At 36.5% G+C, this 25,455-nt stretch overlaps 1 protein-coding gene across 1 annotated transcript in view; it reads left to right on the forward strand.

Annotated features, from left to right (window-relative positions):
- Positions 1 to 25,455, forward strand: part of LMAN1 (lectin, mannose binding 1) — a 41,734-nt gene extending 16,279 nt beyond the window's left edge. The window contains exons 5-13 of the mRNA XM_043966420.1: positions 3,824 to 3,923; positions 9,595 to 9,718; positions 12,072 to 12,130; positions 12,381 to 12,513; positions 17,739 to 17,932; positions 18,066 to 18,136; positions 19,528 to 19,681; positions 21,789 to 21,910; positions 22,310 to 25,455. Coding sequence (XP_043822355.1) covers positions 3,824 to 3,923; positions 9,595 to 9,718; positions 12,072 to 12,130; positions 12,381 to 12,513; positions 17,739 to 17,932; positions 18,066 to 18,136; positions 19,528 to 19,681; positions 21,789 to 21,910; positions 22,310 to 22,346 — 994 coding nt within the window. The 3' untranslated portion in view covers positions 22,347 to 25,455. The remainder of the gene's footprint in view (positions 1 to 3,823; positions 3,924 to 9,594; positions 9,719 to 12,071; positions 12,131 to 12,380; positions 12,514 to 17,738; positions 17,933 to 18,065; positions 18,137 to 19,527; positions 19,682 to 21,788; positions 21,911 to 22,309) is intronic.

Consider the following 25,455-nt stretch of genomic DNA (forward strand, 5'->3'; position numbering starts at 1 on the left):
TAAATGAATGTGGGGGTTGCGAAAAATTTGGCAACAGTAAAAGTTTATGTATACCTGTTTTATATATTTATATACCTATATACCTAGGGTCATGTAAAAATTTCTCAGGCGAAAAGTAGTCACAAGTAGAAAAAGTTTAAGAAGCCCTGTTTAGAGCTCAGGTCTGAGCACGTCACTCCTCTGCTTGGTAAATTCTTTGAACTCATATAACACAATTTCTTCAACCATTCTCCCTTTGATGAATACCCCTTTAATTTCAAATTATTTTTATTTATTTTTTTCCTTTTAATCTACATTCAGGATCAGGAATTTTTTCTTATTTAAAGATCTTCCCTTCTTTTTAAATCAACCTCCTTCTTAATCCTACCACCTTCTGTCCTCACCAGGTTCCCTTTTGAGTTTGATATATTTCTGTACAAAATACTGTGTGCGTGTGTACACGTGTGTACACATGTGCACAAGTACACACACATTCTTGCTTGCCCATCCTTTTTCACTCATTCCAGTTATAAGAAATAGCAAGTTCCACCCACTTCTTCCTTCATTTTCTCCTCCATATATTTTTATTTCATTAAATATTTCTCAATTACATGTAAAAAATATTTTTACTTTTTGAGTTCCAAATTCTTTCCCTCCCTCCCTCAATTTGATATAGCTTATACATGTGAAGTCATGCAAAACGTTTCCATATTAGCTATATTGTGGAAAAAAAAAAACAGGAAAAAACCCAAGAATAATAAAGTACAAAAAAGTATGCTTCAGTGTATTCAGACTATCCTTTGTAATTATCTTATCTTGGATCATTGTAGTGATCAGAATAGCTAAGTCATTCACAGTTGATCATTGTATAATAGTGCAGTTATGGTGTACAATGAACTGGTTCTGCTCCCTGCACTTTGCATTAGTTCATATAATTCTTCTCGGGTTTTTCTGAAACCATCCTGATTATCATTTCTTAAAGCACAACAATATTCCATCACAATCATATAACACAACTTATTCAGCCATTCTTCAATGAATATACATCCCCTCAATTTTCTAATTTTTTTCACCACAAAAAGCTGCTATATTTTTGTACATATAGCTCTTTTTCTTTTTTTTTGATCCCCCTTCTTTCTCACTAGTGTATTTATCCTCTTACCCTCTTTTTTCTTTCCCCTCTTCATGCCCTGAGAACAAAACTAATCCACCCCCAGGATCTCTGGGGGGTTTTTGTGTGTGTGTTTTGTTTGGTGCTGTTATTGTTTTGGGGGTGGGTTTATTTTTCCAATTTAACTCTCTCAGTAATTTTTGAAGTCATTAAAATTCTGAAGGGACTGCTTATTTCTTCTCAATAGAATATTATCATGATAACATACTGTTCTTTCTAGTTAGTCAAATAAATTTATCTTTTTTTGTTCCTCTGAAGTCTTGTGTTCACATATCACAGTGCCTAGTCCGCCTTAGTCTTTTCATTAGAAATGCTTTATCTTCTATTTCAGTCAAGGTCCATCTTTTTCCTCTGTTGGATTATACTCAGGTTTGAAAGATAAATTATTTGTTGTGATAAGTTTACATATTTTGCATTTTAGGAATATTGTATTCCAAGATCTCTGTTTTTTAGTAAAAGCTGCTGGGTCTTGTGTAACCTGCACTTCCTTGGTACTTGAACTCCTTTCTGGATGCTTGGAATATTTTTCCTCTTTGATGTGGGAGCTCTGGATTTTGTACATAACTTTCCTAAGTGTTTTCAATTTGAGTTTCCTTTCAGAAAATGATTGCTAGATTCTTTTCATTTTCACTTGGCCCTATGGTTCTAATAGATCTGGCAGTTTTCATTTATGATTTAAGAAAATATTTTATTTTTTAAAAATCCTGGTCCATAGGAAGTCTGATGATTCTTAAATTGCCCCTTTTTGTCCTGTTTTCCATGTCAGTTGTTTTTGATGGCAGATACCTTACAAAAAAAACCACTTCTGGTTTTGTTTATTATTTCTTGCTCACTCATGGAGTCATTGATTTCTGATTGGTCTACTCTAATTTTCAGGAAGTTTTATTTGGAATAAATTTACTGCTTTCTGTTCTAAGTTATTTATTCTTTTTCCAATTCTTTCCTCAAGAACTTTTATTTCACTTTTTGTCTGTTGCTTTATTTTCTATAGATATTCATGAGGTCCTTGTGGAATGTCTATTTTTTTCTTTCAATCTCTGTTTTGAAGTTTAATGGAATTACTCTGTACTCGGTTGGATTTTGGGGTATCTCTGGACCCACTATAATTCTTTTTTGGGGGGGGTCTGTAATTTGTTTGTTTATTCTTCACTCCAATCTTGATTCTTGAATTGAGGGTTTATGCCAAGCCAGGGTCTGCCTCTGCTGTACTTTTTGGGGCAGTAGTTATCCCTACTTAGTATCAAACTGTGCCACCTGGTTCTCATACTGACCTCTACTTCTTTCAATTGGCCCTCTACCTCCGAGGTCTTTGAGTTTCAGAGCACTGGATCTTCAGAGTCTTCTCTGGCATCTTAAAGTATTGGGGACCCAGGAGCCTCTGCACCTGAGCTCTCTGCATCTAAGTGGTGCAGCACCTGGACCAGCTGCTGCTAGCCTTATTAACTTCTAAGTTACCCTGATTGGTTTCAGACCATCCTCCCCCAAGGGAACCCTCCATTCACAGCCTTGGGATACAGAGCCCCACATATATTTTATATGTGTCTGGCCCGTCTGGTCACACTAGGGGCCTTCTAGCCTTTTCTCTTTTGCCAAGTGCTGTCTTAGCTGGGAGGGGATGCCCTTTTTTCTTCTGCCTTTGGGTTTCTGGTTGGCTTTTTGTGCAGTCCTGAAGTAGATGAAGTCACTTATTGCGGTTTCTTAAATATTATCCAGTTTGGTATGATTTTTTTTAGGGTTTTGCTGAAGTAGATGTGTGCCTCCAGTCAGGCAACTCACTTAATTAGAGAGCCATATTACTCATGGATTACAAATCTTATTACAATAAATACAAATACAGTGTGAGTTTAGTATCTGGATATTTGGGTTTTTGTTTTTTATCCTTTTGATGGTTTCCAGCTTATCATCTAGTGAACTATAAAGACAAGACTTTTCTTATTTGTACTCAATATCCATTAACTCTTTTTTTGGCCGGGCAATGGGGGTTAAGTGACTTGCCCAGGGTCCCACAGCTAGTAAGTGTCAAGTGTCTGAGGTCGGATTTGAACTCAGGTCCTCCTGAATCCAGGGCCAGTGCTTTATCCACTACGCCATCTAGCTACCCCCCATTAACTCTTTTTTGTTTGGTTTTTTGTATTGTTTTTGTTTTTTTGTGGGGCAGTAGGGGTTAAGTGACTTGCCCAGGGTCACAAAGCTAATAAGTGTCAAGTGTCTGAGGCCGGATTTGAATTCAGTTCCTTCTGAATCCAGGGCTGGTGCTTTAACCACTGTGCTACCTAGCTGCCTGCCCCCCGCCCCCCTATTAACTCTTACCAGTAGTGTGCAAAGTTCTGATAAGGAGAAAATTTAGGCCACTGTTTAAAAATGTTAATTTTTACCTCTTAAAGGGTCAAATTTCTAATGTTCAGCTTTGTTTTAACTTTAGTATTTTCTCTTCTTACACACGAATCATCTTTGCTAATCTTTTTTTTTTTTGAGGGGGGGGGATGGGGGGGTTAAGTGACTTGCCCAGGGTCACACAGCTAGTAAGTATCAAGTGTCTGAGGCCAGATTTGAACTCAGGTACTCCTGAATCCAGGGCCGGTGCTTTATCCACTGCGCCACCTAGCTGCCCCACTAATCATTTTTAAAGATGGAATTTCTTAAGTTTTTTGTTTCTATCTCTCCATTCTACAGCGATGGTGCTAATCAAGCTTTGTCAAGTTGCCAGAGGGATTTTCGTAATAAGCCTTATCCTGTCCGGGCAAAAATTACTTATTACCAGAAAACATTGACGGTAAGTAATGACATTTAACAACGATAATATTCATACCTAACATTATACATCAATATCACTTGAATACGTTTTCATTTTAACCTCATGACAACCCTATGAAATAGATACTACAGGTATTATCTCCATTGTACAGATAAGGAAACTGAGATTAAAGGAACTTGCTTTTAGTCACCTAGCCCATAAATACTGGGGGCAGTATTTTAACCCAGCTTTTCCTGACTCCCAAGTCTAACATTCTATTCACTAATGCCATATTGCTTTTTAGGGATGACATATGAACATATGCATAGAAGATTACTTTCTCTATATCAGGTCCTTACTAAAAATGAAAAGATCTGCATTGGTATCCATTTATATGGTACCTCAGGGTTAGTATAAACCAGTAATAATTACCTCAAAAGCTTGTGTAATATGACCATCAAATTTGTAAAATTACTCATTTCTCTGTATGTTGGATATTTGTGCTTTTAATTCTGGACCCTGCCTTTGAAAGGCTCAATTTGGTGATTCTGTACTTGGAAATAACAAAATCAATTCAAAATTTTATACTTGGGCCTTTTTCTCCCTATATGGATATGCAACATTTTTCCATTAGTTCACAAGAACAACTCATTAACATCAAGAAAGATGCAAATTTTTTAACTGAATTTCAACAAAAACATTTGTGTGAGTGCTTGAAAAAGAAGTGCCATGATTTAGTAAGTGTACCCAGTGATGTCAGAACTTTGACTTCCATTTGGCTGTATGTATTTTGTCTTTTTCAGTTGTGACAACCATTAGAACTGAGAGTCAAAATAAATTTAACTTAGAACCAGACTTGGGGAGGCTAGGTGGCACAGTGGATAAAGCACCGGCCCTGGATTCAGGAGTACCTGAGTTCAAATCCGGCCTCAGACACTTGACATTTACTAGCTGTGTGACCCTGGGCAAGTCACTTAACCCCCATTGCCCTGCAAAAACAAAAACAAAAAAACTTAGAACCAGACTTTTGAATTTCTGTACCACAGCATGTCAAATAATTTTCAAAAATAATGAAGCATTTCAATTTTCTTTCACTAAAATATTACTGATTATTATTATGAATATTGCTAATATTTTTAGTGAAAAGTTTTGTATCATTAATCAGATTTTTAAAATATTTCATCTTTATCATTCTTTTAAATTTCTATTTTTGTGTATTTTATAATGTTCATAATATATTAATAGTGCATATATATATATATATACTCTGTAAGTTAAGTGTATTGGAGAGTGTGCTCAGAAATATTTTATCAGTGAGGTGTACAGTTAAAAAAGTTTGGATACCACTAGGCTAGACACACAGGGTGGACTGATTTAGCATTTAGTAATTTTTAAGTTGTTTGATAAAATGTCTTCATACTGCTCTTGTGGAAATGAAGAAGAGATGTGGACTAGGCAGTAATAGAGTTAGATGGATTAGGAGTATCTGGACTCAAATAGTAATGGTTTATTGATGTTTGGTTTTAGCTTGACAGGAAGTCTCCAATAGATTACTTCAGACAGCTATGTTTGGCCTTGTGCTTTTATAACTTTTGTATTAATGATTTAGATCACTGGTTCTCAAAGTTTGGTCTAGGTCATTTGGAGTTCTGTGAGGTCAAAACTAACTTTATAATAACAATAAACAATTATAAATTTAATACAGTATAGATAGCTATAACTCACCTAAATAAAAGTTCTTTCGGGTCCTGAATAAGTTTTAAGAATGTAATAGGGTCCTGAGAAAAAGCTTGAAGAATAGATGGATTGTTTAAGCTTTTTACACAGTTCCCTCTCCCCACCCTTTGGGCAGAAAACCTCACTTCATTTGAGTTTTCTCTTATTTCCTATTCTATACCCCCCAAATCCCTTAACATCATTCTCCACTGTCTCCTCCTTTATTTCTGTTGGATTTTTGTGGTGGTGGTTTTTTTTGAAGAAATGGAAATGATCCTTCTCTTTGCCAAGGCTGACGGCTCTACTTGTGCCCTTTCTTTCTCTTATGGTGGATTGCACACATATACGCCACCATCTCCCTATACCCTCCCCCCACCTCACACACACATAGATACTCATCATCCTCTTTTTCTTTTTCATCTTCAGTTTTTCCCTGTCTACTGGCTCCTTCCTCGCTGCCTATAAACATCCTAGCTCTCTTCCTTCCATTCTTTAAAATCCTGAATTTGACCTTATTGTAAAGTGAGGGTCACTTGACCCTCAAGTTATTGGCCTATATCTTCTCCCCCTTGATTTCACAGCCAAACTCCTAGAAGAAGTATATCTACATTTGTTGCTTCCACTTCTCTTTCCAACCTCATCACTCAATGGAAATTGTTCTCTCTTAAGTTACAGCGATCTCTTAATTGCCAAATGTGATGGCCCTCTTTTAGTCTTCATAGTTCTGTACCTCTTTGTAACATTTGACACCTTTGACTACTCTCTTCACTTTAGGTTTATGTGACACTGCTTTCTGTTGGTTTTCCTCCCTATGTGGTCACTCCTTAGTCTCCTTTGTAGGATATAATCCATATCATTCCCCTTAAGCATAGTTTTATTCTAAGTCTCTGTCCTTCTTCTTTTCTCCTTCACTGTCTGTCCTGGTGAGCTCATTCTGGGTTTAATTATCTTTATGCAGATGAATCCTGACTCTCTATAGCCTATACAGCCTGATCAATCATTCTCTTTCCTGAGCTTAAATACTATGTCACCAGCTAACTAATGGACATTTCAACATGTCCAAAACAGAACTCATGTTTTTTCCCTAAATGTGCCTTCTGAATTTCCCTAGTTTTGCCAAAGATTCCTCAGTCAGTCAGGTTCATAAATGCAGTCATCCTGGATTCCTCATCTCACCTGTCTAATCAGTTGCCAAATCTGGTTCATTCTATTCATGCAGCATCTCTGTACTCACAGACACCAATCTTACTACCCCTTGCCTGGATTCTAATAGTAGTCCCCTCATTGTTCTTCAGGTATCTATTCTCTCCATTCCATCTGACTATGCCCCTCTTCCCTGCTTATTAAAACTCCAGTGGTTTTCTTTCTCTTAGGATCAAATCTATTTTTTTTTTTTTTTGCGGGGCAGTGGGGTTAAGTGACTTGCCCAGGGTCACACAGCTAGTAAGTGTCTGAGGCGGGATTTGAACTCAGGTACTCCTGAATCTAGGGCTGGTGCTCAAATCTAATCTTGATTTGCCTATTAAGCACCTACTATGTGCTAGGGATTGTGCTAGGTACTAGAGCTACAAGGGGGGAAAAATATAGCAGTCCCTGCTATTGAAAAATTTATATTGGTCAGGTGGGGGGACGGTGATTGAGAGGGGAGTATGAGCACACACAAGCATACACATATGTTTAAACAAAACAAATACAAGATAATTTGGGGGCCAGGGGGAAGGCACTTAGAAGTTGTGGGGAGTCAGAAATATAAACTCTGATAGCAGGGACTGTTTCATTTGTTTCCCTTGTATCCCTAGTGCATAGCACAGTTGCTGGTACATATTAGGTACCTTTAAAATACTTTCAATTGATTCATGCAAAACTGGGGGGTGAGAGCAGTGAATACTTTGGATGACAGTCAGGATCCAAAAAGATCTTGATAGACTGAATCTAATAAGTTGACAATTGAGTAATTGTACACTAGAGTTAAAAAAAAATTAGCTTCTCAAGTTCACAATGGAAGAGACGTGGTTTATCATCATTGTGTCTGAAAAAGGTCTTTGATGGACTGCAAGCTCAATATGAATCGGCAGTGTAATATGGCAGTCCACAATCGTTTGAGCTGCAATAAAGAGAGACACAGCTTCCAGGAATAAGGAGGAAGATACTCTTTCTCTATTCCATCCTAGTGTCTGGAATATTTTGATTAGTTCTGGGTGCTACAGTTGAGGAATAATCAGTCAATACACATCTGTTAGTGCTAAGCACTGGGGATACACAAAGAGGCAAAAGACCATCCCTGCCCTCAAGGAGCTCACAATTTAGTGGAGGAGACATCAAACAAATATTCAGGTTAAATAAAAAAATCACAAAAGGACAGCACTAGAATTAAGAGGGTTTGGGAAAGGGATCCAATAAAAGATGAAATTTTGGTTGGGACCTTAGAGGAAGCGTGGAGGCAGAGGTGAGGAAGTGGAAGTAAGGCATTCCAGGCATGGGGGGACAGCCAGAGAAAATGCCTGGAGCTGAGAAGTGGAGTGTCTCATTCATGAAACAGCCTGGAGGACAGTGCCATTGGATTGAAGAATATATGGTGTGGGGAGTAAAGTATAAGAAACCTGGAAAAAGGAGGGGCCAGATTATAAAGGACCAAATGAAATGCCAAAAAAGCATTTTGTATTTGATCCTAGAGTAGTGATTAGGTTCTAATTGTCCCAAGAAGCTGTCCCCCAGGTTCAGAAGTAGGGAGGTTGGAACCTTTCACGAGAGGAAAGAGTGGAGAGTGGGGAAATATTGGCAATAATGGTAGATGTAATTATGTTGGAGGCAAGCACTAAGATTTGTCTGTCTACGACTCATCTTCCCATCCTCTGGTTAATCAGCGATCTCTTGGGGTCAGGCCAAGGCCCTTTGCAATCAAACCAAGTGTTTGCTACCTCTGTTCTAAAGGATAGCCCTGAATTGGGAATTCATAATTACAAAGACCAGTCGCCATCTTACTCCTTGGTATTTGTACTCAGAGCCTTGTTGATTCTTGTTAAGAATTCTATCTTAAATGAGTTTGGTTGTCTGATTTTCTAACTTCAGCTTATTAAAAGCAGCAAACTGGAATATTGGTTAGAAATAAAAGGCAAGAGACAAAAAGAAAAACAAATCTCTGTCAGGGCATATATAAGTATTTATTTGGGGTCTACCAAATCACTAAGAATTGTGAACTTTTTGAGAGAAGGGACCATGTTTTTCCCTTTCTTTGTGTTCCCTAGCACTTAGTACGGTGCTTGGCACATGATTGGTGCTTAATAAATGTCTCTTGAATTGAATTGACTAGACTTGAAGCAGAGGTCAGTTATGTTCAGTATAATTCAACAAACATTTAAAATAAAATATTTGGGCACTTGAAGGCATAAGCTTAGATTATTTGGGGAATTCACTAAATATTTACTATCTCATTCATTCCCTATTTATAAATGAAAAGTGATTTTTGTGGGAAGAACACTGCTATTAGCTGAGTGACCTTGGGCATCGCTTACACTGACTGTCAGAACTTAGACTTCCTCATCTGTAAAAGGAGGGTGGTTGGATTAGATGATCTCTAATGCCCACTGTAGGCATTTTGGCATAGAATGCCAGGCCTGCCTCTGACACATACTAGCCATGTGACCACAGGCAAGCCACTAAACCTCCCAGTTCCCCAGGCAATTCTCTACATATAAGTTTTAGACTAGTTGCAGTTCTGTATTGGTGAAATAAGTTTCCACACCAAGAGTTCTTTACACAAATGAAATTACAAATCCAGACCAAACAGAAAAAGGCCCTTGCATATTAAAAATTCTATTCTAAATCTTCCCTGCAATAATATATTAGAAATAATTTGAAGATTGCATTCAAAATAAAATCTGAAGTTTGAATTAATTAAATTTGTTAAAATCAAAATTGATTCTACATCTATTCAGCATTTATTATCTGTTTTGGTTTTTTTTTTTTAAGCTGTAACCAATGTGTATCCTTCTAGGTGATGATCAATAATGGCTTTACACCAGATAAAGATGATTATGAGCTTTGTGCCAAAGTGGAAAACATGGTAATCCCTGCACAAGGGCATTTTGGAATATCTGCAGCAACAGGTGGTCTTGCAGGTAAATTTTTTTAGCCTTTAAATATTGGAAGTTTGGTGGTTAAATTTTACTGGGAACATTGTATTAGTTTTAGATATACTAGAAATTATTTATTTGCTTAAGTACAAAGCACTTTGGGATCTTAGCAGATGTTTCCTCTTTAAATGAATGGCCCAATGAGAAGTTTTAAACCTTCCATAAGGGGGGTGGGGGAGGGAGAGATTGAGTGATTGATTGACCTTCTTTTAATATGGTCTTACTAGAAAATAGTTGATATAATTTCATGCTTGTCCATCTTTCTTTTTTAATTGTATTTCTAACTTTTTTTTTTAATTTTTGGCTCCAAATGGGTTCTATGTGCCCACCTCTCACTAATTCTTTACATTTTCCTTTTTAATGTAACTATGTCATAAACATAGTTGGTTCTTTGAGAAAAAACAATTCAAAATTGAATGCAGAGAATTAAATCCCCTTTGCTTGCAGATGTGACCAATATGGCCAGTTGAGGATTAGCAGGTTCTTAAGGTAGCACAAAGAAGTTTATTCTATATCTACCCATTTTTTATTTTGATGATGTGAAATTAATTTTTCTCTGAGTTTTAAATCTAAATTATTAAAACACTGTATTTGGTATCTATTCAATACGTTGTGCAAGGACAGTTGAACCAAGATTGCAAGCTTAAATAGCTATGTAGCTTTGTAGAATACTGACTACCTAAATATATAGGTATAACCTAATATAGAACATGATAAATTTTTTAAGGGCATATAAACTTGTCCTTTAAATTTCTCTGTTTCCTTTGAAGGCACCATCATTTTTCTAGTTGCTGAGATTTGAAATATGGGTCCTCACTATCCCCATGCCCTGGGCTATATGAGGTATCTGAGGAGGACTAGTAGCTCTGGTGTGAGGGCTTGCCAAGCCCTTTCCAGGACTGTTCATCCACTTTTGGTGTCCACCTGTCATCCAGCTCTTCATCTGTGGCTCCAAGAAGTTGTTGCATGCTCAGTTGGCCACACCCTGGTAAAACTGTCTTAGCAGACAGTTGAAACCAGATTGAGAGTAATTGACAGGTCTCAAACCCATCAGTGAGTTAGGGGGTTGTCTGCCCCAAGCTTGTGAAGACTTCCCCTGGTGAAATGGGCAGAAGAGAACAATTTGTTCCAACAGCCTTGAAGGTGCCTGGAGCAGGCACTGTGGAGCGCTTAGAGTTTGGTCAGACATTGAAGATGCCAAGTTCAGACACTGTATCCTGGGCCCTCAGCAGTCCCTTTGATTTTTGTCTTGCCACTGGACGTTGATGACTCTGGAAGAGAGAGTGAGGGTGATGGCTTTGTGGAATTCTGTCTCACTTAAATCCAATTCACACACAAGTCAAAACATCATCCTGTGATGTCATTGGTCCCCTTCGAAAATGAACGATGAACAACATCCCCATTCCCTCAGTTGTCATCTTGTCTATTCTCTGATGTCTATCCTTTTATTTCTACTCACACAGTGTCCTAGTTCAAGAATACTGTCAGTGGTTTCCTAATTGGTCTCCTTGCATTGTTTTCCCCATTTTCCATCCATCTTCACATAGCTGTCAAATGGATATTCACAAAACAGAGGTCTGACCATGTCACGCCACTACTTAGAAATCTTCAGTGACTACTTACTGACTTTTAGAGAAAATACAGAATTTCCCAATTTAAAGCACCCTCCAGTCTGGCTCCCATCTACATTCCCAAGACTAACTTACTCTCCTTCATTTATTCTTCATTATACTAGAACTGACCTGCTAGCTATTCCTTGTATGTGACATCGTAGCTCTTGACTCCATGACTTTGTACCTTCTGTCCCCCATGTCTGGAATGCACTCCTTTGTACCTCCACCTCCCATAATGCCCAACTCCCAATAAATCATATCTCAAGTACTGACTCCTCTACAAAGCCTTTTCTCATTCTCCCCTCCCCCAGGTGTTTGTGCTCCCCTTCCTCAAAATACTTGGTATTTACTTCTGTATACACTCCTCCCAGTAGAATTTAAGCTCCCTGAGAGCAGTGACTGCTTTACTGTTTCCCCAGATTCCAAAGTTCCTTGTACATTAATGTGCATTTAACAGATGTCTAAATTGGGTTTTGAGGTGTCTTTGTCATCAAGCTAGCTCACTGAGTAACTTTTTTAATCTTCTGGTTTTTTGTTAAGATTTCCTTAGTCACATATAGTTATCCTCCATGATTAGTTATTAAAGAAAACCAACTTTTAAAGACAGAAGAAATGATTAAGAAAATGAATGATTATAAAGAAAAATGTAAATGTGATCATTTAGTTCAGAAACTAGTGTAGGATGGTACATAATGTTCAGGTTTGGTTTTTTTTTTAATTTGTAGATGATCATGATGTCCTTTCTTTTCTGACTTTCCAACTGACTGAGCCTGGAAAAGAAACAGTAAGTACATGATATATTGTGCTTTTTTATTTAAAAGTGCTTTTTCAGATTAGCAGGTGTAAATATGCTACAGCTCGAATTAGAATCTAACAGCTTTTTTTATACTTTCCTTTAGCTAGTATTGCAACTTGGCTTTATCACTATAATGCTCTAAAGGTTTTTACAGTAGTTCAAAAGAAGGAAAGTTATTATGGTAAAGTATCTTACTAATAGGCCTATTTTTATCTTTTTTATTCTTGAACTACAAAAGCCTGCACCTGATAAGGAAATTCCTGAAAAGGACAAAGAAAAGTACCAGGAAGAATTTGAGCATTTTCAACAAGAACTGGATAAAAAAAAGGAGGCCTTCCAGAAGGACCACCCTGATATTCAAGGGCAACCAGGTAAATTTAAATGAACTTCCTTGAACTTCACAGGAAAAAACATATCCTCTCATAGGGCTTCATTCCATCTAGTTGCCTGGTAACTGCTGCATAGATCTTATTTCTCCTCTGTGGTAAACTAGAGTGGCTTATAACAAGTAATTTCTCTCTCAGTGATCAAGACTAAAGCAATTTTACATATTAGTTAGGCTGTTGAATGTTTGAGTGGCCTCGAGGACCGTTTCTAGCCTATTCTTGGTACCCTTAGAGGAATAGGCTGATTTCAAGTGTTTAGAGGCTATTTCAACTTTTGAGGCTGACAAATACCACTGAAATCAGAACATCTTAGGCCTTCCCTAGCACTTTGCAGAAGGTATTACAGGATCCCAGAAACTAATAAGCCCCTAAAAGGACATTCATTCACAGGGCATAGAGTCTCCTTGAGTATATGCCTGGGATTGAGATGGTAGGCAGGGAATATCACTGATTGGTTTTTCTAAGCAGAAAAAGGCATACAGTGGAGTAATCACCAAACCCTTCTGATATTCTTAAGTGGAGGGGCCAGGATTTGGAAAGTAGTCAATTGTGTCATTATGTGTTCTTTTCCGAAACTTCTTATAGTCTAGAATATCAACTTTTGGGAAGCCAAAACTGATTCACTTAAAGGATCAATTTGCATTTGATAATTGCAATTTACTCAGTTGTTTTGTTAGAGTATACATTCCTTGAGAGTAAAGATTCTTTTATTCCTTACATTTGTATTCCTAGCATCTAGGGATAGAGAGGTATCTGGCTTATTGACTGAGTGGTTGTTTAAACATAAACATAAACATTTCAAACATTTCATGTACAGCTTTCAGTTTTTGAAAGGAATTTGCCAAATGACTTTTTTTTTCTTAAACCACCCACATTAACAAATTTACTTTATTTGAAATTATTGAAAAAGTAGTATGGGATTGTGGATTGGACCAAAATTCAGTAGCATTAGGTTCATTCCTAGCTTTGTTATAGTCTTGTATAACCTTTCATGGTGTTTAGTCACCCTTTGTCATAGAGAGATGTTAGTTTAATAAGTCTACCAGATCTATTGAGAAAGTAATGTATTTGTTGTCTTTGGCAGATATGCTACAAAGTATTTAGAACTATTTAATAAATATGAAATTTCATTTCTTCCGACTGTCCTAGGCTGTCTTTCTTATATCTTACATAATTCTGGGCCACTTGTACTTCTTCACTTGCATCAGTTGGGTGTGTGCTTAGGAAATACAAATTAATTTCAATATTAAGCCAAACCCAATGTATTAGGAAGTAAATGGGGGGGTGGGGAGAGTCATAGTGTATATTCCTAAACCAGAAATTAGGTTTTGGATTAGCTTGTTTTAAAGATCTTTTCATTACCATTCAATCAGCAAGCACAGCCTTTGCCCTCAAAGAACTTAAATCCCAATAGGGAAGACAAAGTTTACATATAAAATATACAAATGGACCCAAGGTAGTTTGGAGAAGGAGATACATTCACTGTTGGGAGACCAGAAGAGTCTTGAAAGAAATCAGGATTTGAAGAAATAGAGGTGAGACTGGTGTGCATTCTAGGCCTGGGAAGTAGCTAGGGCAAAGGCATGGAGACTAGAGACAGGATATTGTGAGTTTGGAACAAGAGGGAGGCCAGTATGGCTGGATCACAGAATATAAGGAGGAGGAAGTGGACTGGAAAGATAGGAAGTTGCCTAGCCTGCTTAGGAGCCAGCTTGTGAACAACTTACAGTGTCAAACATTAGAAGTTCTGTTTGATCCTCATGGCAGTCGGGATCCACTGGAGTTTAATGAGTTGGGGAGGGATGATGACATGATGAGACCTACATTTTAGGAAAGTCACTTTGACTGTTCTGTGAAGGATAGATGGGAGTGGGGAGAGGCATGAGGCAGAGAAATCAAGCAGGAGATTCTGGAGTAGTATAGGTGAGAGGTTATGAGGGCCTGATCCTGCACGATGACTGTGAGAGGGAAGGAAGGGACGATTGTGGGAGATGTTGTGAGTGTAGAAATAACAGTATTTACCACTGATAGGTTATATGAGGTGAAAGGGAGAAATCCAGGATTACACTGAGGTTGTGAACCTGAGTGATTGAAAGAATGGTGGTGCCCACATAGGAATAGGCAAGTTTAGAAGACAAGTGTGGAGCAAGGGGAGGGAGAAGATAATAAATTCTGTTTTGGACATGTGGGATTTAAGCTTCTTGTAGAACATCCAGTTGGAAATGTAACATAAGCAGCTGGAAATGGATGAGTGGAGCTCAGGGGAGCCTTCTCTAGTGGGATGATAATTGAGTCCATAGTAGTTGATGAGATGACCAAGGAAGAGAGAGTATCTGGAGAAAACAAAAGAGGACCCAGGACACGCCCTTGGAGTTTACCCACAGTTAGTGGGTCTGACTCGGCTGATGAATCCGTAAAAGAGACTGAGACAATGTGGTCATAGAGGTAGGAGGAGAACTAAGAGAACAGCATCCCCAAAGCCCGGAAAAGAGTGTCCAGGAGGAGATGGTGGACAAAAGGTTCAGATGAAGCAGGGAAAGTTGTTAATACTGTAGATATTTGAATTTCTTAGTGCTAGAAGTTTACAATTCCTTGTGTGCCAAGTGCAGAGAGGGAAAGTTTAAGCAAGGCATGGTTTTATGTGGTATATAATCACACTTGGGACCATCTCTAATCCATTATTCTCAAAATGGAAAATTGGCCCTGCCCTCTCAGACTTCTCTTTTTCCCTGCTACATTATCCCCACCTTCCCGCCTTTGGATTCCATGGAGGGCACTTGTTCCCTTCAGGCTTCTGTCGACTCCTCTGCCTGTTCACAGCCTATTTGGTTATTCTTCTCCTCTGTGCACCACACCTTGCTTGGGGATTCTTGAGAAGGGGCAAACCCCATGGGATAAAATGGAATGGAGTTTTCTGCTTTTCATGAGATCTCTTGGTGATACTTTACCCCCAGCACCATGCTAGGTACTTAAGTACTGAACTTTTTTTTTAATGTTGACTAGAGAAATAAGCAAAGGGAGAGAGAAGATAGTGATGTAAGAAGAAATTACGGGAAAGAATGCATTCTAAGAAACTTTATTTGGGCCTCTGGGATTAAGAGTATGAAGCAGTTAGAAAAATGAATGAAGTTATATAGGAAAAGGAAGAATATGAAGAAAAAAGACAATATTTATAATAATAAAAAGACTCAATTTGTGACTAAGCCACATTTTCTTGTTGAATTTTCTTAATTCCTTTTTTAATAATAATTGAACTCAATAACCTAGTAAACCTAAACCTAAGAACATAAATGACTTGGAAAAGAACTCACTGTTTAAAAGAATTGCTGGGAAAACTGAATAGTAAAGGTCACAACATTTTTTTAAATTAGAGGATCGGGGACAGCTAGGTGCTACAGTGGATAGAGTACTGGCTCTGGAGTCAGGGAGACCCAAGTTTAAATTGAGCTTCAGACACTAGCGGTGTGACCCAGGGCAAGTCCCTTAAATTCAATTGACCCCCCTACCCCATAAGTAGAGGATCAAGTTAACCTACCTTTCACAGCTATGGCTAGAGGAAAAGATTTTTTCTTTTGAATTAAAATTTTTATTATTTTAGAGGGAGAATTCTTAACCAAATAAGAGATTAAGGCAATCATGGAAGACAAAATAGTGATTTAGTTTATATTAAATTGAAATACTTTTTTACAGTAACAAAACCAGTACAGCTAGCATAAGGAGGGTAATCAATTGGGGAAAGGAATTTTGTTTTAAATATCTCTGATAGAAGTCTGACATTCAAAGTAGACTTAAAAAAAAACAAAACTAAAGCAAATATATAGTTCAAAAGTCATTCCATTGGGGGCAGCTAGGTGGCACAGTGGATAGAGCACTGGCCCTGGAGTCAGGAGGACCTGAGTTCAAATCCAGCCTCAGACACTTGACACTTACTAGCTGTGTGACCCTAGGCAAGTCACTTAACCCCCATTGCCTCACTAAAAAAAAAAAAAGGCATTCCATTGGATAAGTGGTCAAACATATTATATGAACCATGAATTCTCAGAAGAATTGCAAACTACTAATTGCTATATGAAAGATTGTTCCAGATCACTGATAATAAGAGGAAATTTAAATAAAACAACTTCAAGATTTTTAATACCCAGCAAATTGACAGAGATGATAAAGGATGAAATAGTTAATACTGGAAGGGACTGAAGAGACAGGCATATTAATACAGTGTGGGGGAGCTGTGAAGTGCTTGAACTATTCTATAAAAGAATTTATAATTTTGCTAAAAAAAACAACAAAACCCTAAAACTAAAGCACCCATATCTTTTGTCCAGAGATCCTGCAGTAAGTGTGTATCCCAAGGAAATAAAAAACAATAATAAAGGTGTCACATATACCAAAATATTCATAGTATCGTTTTTTGTAGTAGCAAAGAATCAGCAACAAAGTATAGGTGCTCATCATTTTGGACTATGGTAAAACAAATTGTGATAGATGAAAATAATGTAATATTACTGTGCTATAAAAAATGCTGAATATGAAAAAGCAGAGAATTATAAAAAGAACCAGGAAACAGAACCAGGAAAATAATACACAAAAGGTACAATAGTGTAAATGAAAAGAACCCTCCCCCAAATGAAACTAAATGCTATACATTAATAATGACCAAGTGTGGCCCCAAAGTAGAGATAAGAAAATACATTTCTCATGCAACTTTGCAGAGGTAAGGACTATGGTTATTGAATATCACATAAACTGTTGTGATCAGTTTAGTGTGTTGGTTAGTTTTAGTGAGTTGTTTTTCTTTCTTGCTTATTTACTCTTTGTTTTAAGGAATAGCTGTTTAGGGGAAGGGGACATATATTTGGAAATTAGGATGATATTAAAAATAAAATTTCAATAAAAATGAAAAATTAGTCATTGGAGATGGTATGAGTGAACAGCATTTTTCAATATATTTTCTGCACTTGGTAGATTATTGTGCTAATTTGGGGGGGGGGTGAGGCAATTGGGGTTAAGTGACTTGCCTAGGGTCACACAGCTAGTGTTAAGTGTCTGAGGCCGGATTTGAACTCAGGTCCTCCTGACTCCAGGGCCGGTGCTCTATCCGCTGCACCACCTAACTTGCCCCCTATTGTGCTAATTTTAAGAAATGTTAGAACCATGCTGCTTTTGTCAACCAAATGCATGTGATTCTGATACTCTAAACTAACTTTTTGTAGCTGAAGAAATCTTTGAGAGTGTAAGCGATCGTGAGCTTAGACAAATTTTTGAAGGGCAAAATCGCATCCATCTTGAAATTAAACAACTCAACCGACAATTAGATATGATCCTCGATGAGCAAAGAAGGTATGTCTCTTCCTTGACTGATGAGATCTCTAAAAGAGGACATGGCGGACCAGCACAGCTTGGACAGGTGAGCTTAAAAATGTGTTCATAGCTCAGCACATGAATGAAAAATGGAAGAGAAAGCAATGGAAGAGAAACTGTGGTTTGCATAGTTATTAAAGATGATAGATTATCAAAATGGCTTTCACATCTCATTTCAGGCTCCTCTACAAGAACTTGATTCTGTGGTAAAAACTCAACAAGAGGTTCTAAGACAAGTGAATGAAATGAAGTAAGTATGCATGCAAATAGTATAAAACAGATGACAATTGTTTTAAAATATGCTTTATACATTTGTGTAAGAAATTTGTTTCCTGTAGAATTCATATATGACTTATAAAAGAGTTCAGCTATTTTCTTAAACATGCAGATTACTTTTAAGTAAAGAGGCAACTTCAAAGAAGAGGGCATAGAAGGAGGCCCCAGAAAGGGTGAAATATTAGTAGCTATCACAGGATTCTCTTCTTGATTGGAATAAGAATGGTAGGAGCAATATGGGCCTTGTCTGATTCTCTATTTTTCTGATGCTTTCCTCTGATCATTGAAGAGAGAAAGTTTAAGTGTATACCAGAAAGAAAATCTGGGAAGGTTTTATTTTTATTTATCCTTCTTGATGTTTTTATTAAGAGGTTAAAATTTTTATTTATGCTGCTAAATTAAAAACTTATGAGGCCATGAACCATGTCTTGATCATCTTTGTTTCATCATGTCCTTTGCATATGATGAATACTTAATATGATGTTGATCAAATGAATATTCTTTTAAGACCATACTTGAAAGCAGGATTCTTTGGGGGGGGGGGGGGACACACAATGAAGGATAAGTGACTTGCCCAGGGTCACACAGCTAGTAAGTGTCAAATGTCTGTGGTCAAATTTGAACTCAGGACCTCCTTAATTCAGGGCCAGTACTTTATCCACTGCGTCACCTAGCTGCCCCCTGAAAACAGCATTCTTAAATGTGTGCCCAACCTGTGGTAGAGCATTCCAAGTTTGTACTGGTCTGATAAGCCACAGTCAAACACACTGTACTTGATTCCAACATAGTATTGCCATTTTAGTCATCTTTGGGGATTAAGGATAACCACCAACATCCAACCAAAACATGAGCATTCTACAATATTGGATTTTTTAAAAAGCATGAACAGTTCAGCTATGAACAATAATAGCTTATTAAAGTTTATGACACCTTTTCTTCACAACAGTCCTGGGAAGTAAATAATGGACCCATTTCAAGGGTCCAGTGCCAAGAGGGTTGAAGTGACTTTCCCTGTCGCACACCTAGGACCTATAGGAGGTGGGCTGCAAACCCAGATCTCTGACTTCTGTTCTAGCACTGTTCATGAGCCCACACTCCCTGCCTCCTAGGTTTATGTTATTGAAAGTTTTGTTTTGTTTTGTTTTTATTGATCTGTCGGATTTTTCCTGATTATCCTGTTAAGACTTGACAAGTGAATTTTCTTCATTTTCAAACAAATTAGATTTTTTGGTAGTGTTCTTTGTGACAAGCTGGTCATGTTCAACAGATATCTGGACATTGTCTCTGTGACCTTGGCAATGCTTTGACCCCACACCTGCTATCTTAACATGATTTTATTAAGTTTTGGGGGATTTTCTTTTTCAGAAATTCCATGGGTGAAACCCTCAGGCTGGTCAGTGGATCCCAGCATGCTGGCCCAGCAGGCAGTGTGTATGAAACGACCCAGCATTTCAGTGATATCAAAGAGCACCTTCATGTAGTAAAGAGGGATATTGAGCATTTAATACAGCGAAATGTGGTAACTATTTTCCGTGAACTTTTTATGAACTTTATTTTTGTTTGGTTTACATTGTTTTAATTTCATTTAAGAAAAGGAATTTCTGTTTTGGCTTTTGGTTACTCCACTGAAAATGTCAGGTTTTTACCTTTTTACTCCTTCAATCATTAGTTGTAAACATATAAAATGAATTGGAATACTTTATATTTCTTTGGTAGTCGGCTAATAAAGAATACTGTAGAGTATCAAACATTAGCTGTTACGCCCAATTAGTAAGATTATTCAACTGCAGCTTTTATTTATCTATTATTATTCCTGTTTTTTATATGCTTTTTTAATGCTATGGTTCTTACATATAGTTCTTTGAACAGAAGAAAAATGTTAACTACTTTAGTCTGCTTTTTAGCAAAAGTTCATCATACCCTAAGTAAAAGTTACCAATCAAAATGATCAACAGATTCATTAATCCCTTATTAATCAATAATCAGCTTATTATATATCTCTACCAAGGGGAGTAATATTTATTGAGGATTAACAGTGTCAAAACTTAGGCAAAAATATGAAACCTATTTTTATTAGAGAATTTTATAGAGGGCAGAGAATAATGGCTAGTGCTAAGTGAGGGAAGATAAGAGAAGAAATAAAATCATATTTAAGTGAATTTTTATTATTTTTATTTCAAGTGCTTATTTAAGCACAATTAATCTTAGGTAGCTGAGATGTTTATGGTACTATTAACAAGGGCCTTGAAGGATTCTTCTGCCTATAGGTTCTTTCTTGTTTTCTTTATTTCAGAAGCACTGCTCCTTTGCTTACTAAGGGGCAGCTAGGTGGGGCAGTGGATAGAACACTGGGTCTGAAAGTCTAAATGGTTCAAGTTCACAATCCAGCCTCAGATACTGACTAACAGTATGACCTTGGGCAAGTCACTTAGCCTCTGTTTGCCTCAGTTTTCCCAATTGTAAAATGGGGATAATAATAGCGTCTACCTCCCAGGGTAGTTGTGAGATAAACATGAGAATATACATGATATGATATTTGTGAGATACAAATGAGTTAAAATTTGTAAAGCACATTGCAAACCTTAAAGTACTACATAAATGTTAGTTATTATTAACTGCCTTGATTGTAATCTTGTTTCAGCTGTTAGAACTAAGAGTGTGTAAAAAGTCAGTTAACTCAGACTTTAAATTATTCATCAATTTATTTTTAGCATAATGGTTCTAAATACATGCTCTGAGATAGGCTTTGTCCAACAAGGTCTTTCAGTTTTTGCCTAGGCTGATTTTTTTTTTTTTTTGCAATACTAATATTTTCAGTAGAGCAACCTGTATCTTCTATTCATATAGCACTTGATAGTTCACGGTTTACTCTATCTCACATTATTATGTATATCTTACACTCATATAGTCTCTAAAGTACTTTCATATACATTCTCTCATTTGTTTGTTAGAACCCTTCAACGTGGGTAGAGTAGGTATTCTCCATGTTTAACTGATAGAGGAACTGAGGCTCCTTAGAGTCTGTGACTTGTCTTAGGTCACTTAGGTAGGAAAGTGGTAAAGATAGGTCTAGAACAAAGCTGCTTAAATTGTGGGTTGAGACTCCATAGTCTCATAACTGAATGTGGGGGTTGCAAAAAATTTGACAATAAATGTTTGATTTACATACCTATTTTATATACCCAGTGTCAAGTAAAAATTTCTCAGGCAAAAAGGGGATTGAGAGTAGAAAAAGTTTAAGAAGCCCTGGTCTAGAATACCAACCTTCTTGTTCTTGATTTACTTTCCTTTCCTCTCCACCATGCTGCCTGTTTGCAAAACATACAAACACAGCCTTTTCTGTTAAAGTTTAGTCTTTTACCATATCCAAGTAACCTCAGGTCACTTTCATAAAGTGTGTGTGTGTGTGTGTGTGTGTGTGTGTGTGTGTGTCTGTAGGTAGAGATGTTTAATTGCATTGACACATGGGAGTGTCGAGTAGATTAGTTGGTGACCATTGGAATAAATATGCTTGAGAATCTTTGATCTAGAAGCCACTAAAATCTGATTTCTGAAATGTTAAATATACTAAATGTTCAGGAACTTCTTTGGGTATTGTCTCATATATGTGCTTTTTTGTCTTACAGCCATCAAATGAAAGAGCAAAATGCCCAGAACTACCACCATTTCCATCTTGTTTATCTACAACACACTTTGTAATATTTGTAGCAGTACAGTCGATGTTATTCATTGGTTATATCATGTATAGGTAAGTTTCTTTTATAAAATCTGATCAGATCCTTCCCTCTCTCCATACGCAGATTAATGATAGTTGTCTAATTAAATTAAAACAATTTATCTTAGAACTGGGTTCCAGGTTCTCTAATAGGATATAAAGAGATTTCTGAAAATAACACTTTCTAAATATACCAAAAACGAGGTTCTGTAGAAGATGGTTTTTTACCCTGGTTTATAATATTTTCAAGTAGAGAGGCATGTAAAGCTTCTGGAGGACAAGATAACTTTTATATCTTGAAACTTCTTGATTATGCAATCTAATAGATCATAGAAGTAAAGTAGATAGGTTATAATGAATTGTTTTTTCATTTATTCAGAATGCTAATTTAAAGTTTTTTAACTTGTCTCAATTTGTTTTGTGTTTATTTAGGACTCAGCAAGAAGCAGCAGCCAAAAAATTCTTTTGATCACCTTTTTTGTACATGTATGTACAGAAGTTTGACTGTAAATGAGGGAATTTTTTTGTGTTTAAATTGCTTCAATAGTCTAAATTATTAATTTTTTTGTTAAAATTACCTGTTTAAATGTTAAATTGTGGTAAGAATAAACCTTACGGAAGTGAGAACTACAAGAAAAACTGTGCACAGTATATAACTTTATTTAAAATTTATTGAGTTTATTGTTGATGGTAGAACAGCCATGAAATAGTACATTTATTTCCAGTGCGATTAGGGTAAGAAAAACTAGGGACATGGCCCTGAAATGGTAGTTAGCATATTTGATTTCCGGGGCAAAAAAGTTTACTTGTAAGAAATTTTATTTGACAGAAAACTTTTCCAAAATTAAAAAGTTGGCCTAAAGATCAAAGTATATAATTCCCATATCATGGTGGTTAGAGTAACCAAAGTCTTAAGATGTATGAATCAGAATATCTTAATCAAAGAGCTACTCCTACAATCATTCATGTTGATGTTACTCCCTCTGAAATCAAAGATCATTTTGCCCAAGTAGAGCTTTTTAAAGACCAAGATGTTCGCATTTCATAATACCTATGTAGAACTCTTTTTCCCCCTTTGAATGTGGACAGTATATTTTATTTTGAGAAGAAGCTATGGGGAAAAAAATTAAGAGCTGCTTTTTGCCTAATTTTCATTCAGATGAAAACATTGTTCTAAATAACGGTTCTTACGGGTATTTTGCCTGCTGATAGATTCATTTCATTGCTCCTGAATGTCTTTGCCTCAAAGAAAGTCACTTAAATCTGCTTTTTAAATAGCTTTTTAAAATTTGTAGTTTAACTCAGTTTTACCATATTGTAAAGTACAGCATGTAAATTCAGCTCTAAGGGTGCATGGGATTTGAATATTGTAAGCAACTCAAAAAGTAACCACTGCGATTGAGTTACAATGCCATTTTACTACACAGACCTGAATACATGAATTTTTATATCCTCTAAAAATATGGGAGACTATTCCTCATTGTAATTTCAAGGTTTTCCTGAGTAATTTTTAAGAAATAAAAAAGGTAGACTTTTGTGAATTTTTTTTTAAAGAGCTTCAAGTATTTAATGCTTTTGTCAGTAGGGTTTGCCTTTTAATGTCCAAGTATAAAGAGTCTTCATAAAGTCCTTGCACAGTTTTTTACACTTCTGACTTCTAACTTCTAAGTTTCAATAATACTGTGGTCATTGCATTTAAAGACTATCAGAGGTTTGGGGGTTTTTTTTCCTCATAACTCAACCTGACTCTTTCATCTACTCTAGCCATTTTTTATTTGTCACAGGTCTTGGAATACATGGTGTGTAACTCCATAAGGTCCCAAGCTAATGACTTTTTAATACCACTCAGAGGTTGATGCTCTCATGCCTATAGCCTACACAAGGACTCTATGAAGACTCTGGTTTTGCAATACTCTAATAGTGATATTATGTGAATCGACAGTCTTGCTGTTACAACTTCTGTGAACATTTGTTCTGGGGTGATAACTTAAGATGTTCCAATAAGTGATGTTTCACTCTGCCATATTTACTTATCTGTAATAGGAGTGAATTCCCCCCCCCCTTAATAATGTTAAGATTCTGAAATCAATTTGGACACATGGCTCATTTCAAAGACATCACAAATTCTTTATCAGTCCATGAGGAATTTTTCATACCTTCAAGAGAATGTTTAGGTTATAAAGTATATAATTCATGCTAATCATCCCTAAGTAAAAAGCTGCCAATTCCAGTATTAAAAACTCCACAGTCACACTGTGCCTGAAACATTGAATGAATACCAAATCTATGCAGTATATTTTTGTCAGGCTGGAATTCAAGTGGTCTCATTCTGATTACAGCCTAGACAAGTGGGTACCTGCACTATATTGAGAGGGCATAATCATAAATTTTAAACTCCCTATTCCCTTGGATATTAAATTGTTTTGAAACATTGTAAGTTGAGCCATTTGGGATGGGCCAGTTGTATCCCATTAATTGGGTCTGGTTTATCTTCCTCAAAATAATTGAAGATACGTAGATTACTTATGAAGAAAAATATTCAAACTTGGTGGGAAAAAAGTCACTGCCAGGATTCTTTAACTTCTTTGTTATTTTTGGATAATTAAATTTATTCACTCTTACACCAGCAAATATTTTACAGGGTGCCTTGGATTAAAACAGACTTTTATTTAGAATATATCAGTGTTCTTTGTGTTCATAAAATCACTTTTTAAAGAATGCAATAACATTATGATTGTTAACTCCTGATTTAATGTACCTTCCAGCTATGTTTTATTTAATTTGAAATTTTCAAATAGTAAAACCTTACAAGCATTCTATATATTATCTGTTGAAAGGGTCTAATAACATCTTCCCTGGTTTAGAACTGGTAACATAATCAAATACTTCCATCATCATTGATCCCATAAGCTTTTGTGCACTGATTCTTTTGTACACGTTACTTCTTTAATGCTCTCTTTTAATAAGGAACAATTGATATATGTTATTAGCCACCCAGAATGTTGCCTGACTCCTACGTCAGCTTAATGATGACTTTTAAACTCATTGACATTCAGCCCACTGTGTTAAATTCCATCCAGATCCTGACTACCAAAAAGCTTCTTGCATTTTATGGTAGTCATGGTAGTGTTGTTTTGTATAAAATTAAAAATGACTTTTTAATAACAAAAGCAAAATAGGGACAGGAGAAACTACTTGAATGAGGGATTGCCTGGCATAATGCATTACAACAATGCGATCTTGGGAAAAATGTGATGTTGAATATTAAAATCTGGTGACTGGATTTCGCTGACTAAATGTTTGTTTACAGGGACATAGTAAAAAAAAAAAAAGGTCATATTGGTGTTTAAAAAAAAAGATTTGATGTAAAATCCATACTTGCAACTTTTTCAATCTGTGTTGCCTATTTAAGATACCAATTTTATTGATGTTGCTGTAAAATTGAAGTGATTTTCTAGCCACTGTCAATTGGATACTGTTTCTCAAGTTACTTTTTTTCTGACTAATGTTATTTGATGCTAGCTGGAATTCAAGAAAAGACATTAACCTTATTCAAATAAAGAAATATTTTATTAAAA

Source organism: Dromiciops gliroides, chromosome 1 (assembly GCF_019393635.1).
Source record: "Dromiciops gliroides isolate mDroGli1 chromosome 1, mDroGli1.pri, whole genome shotgun sequence".
NCBI lineage: Eukaryota > Metazoa > Chordata > Mammalia > Microbiotheria > Microbiotheriidae > Dromiciops > Dromiciops gliroides.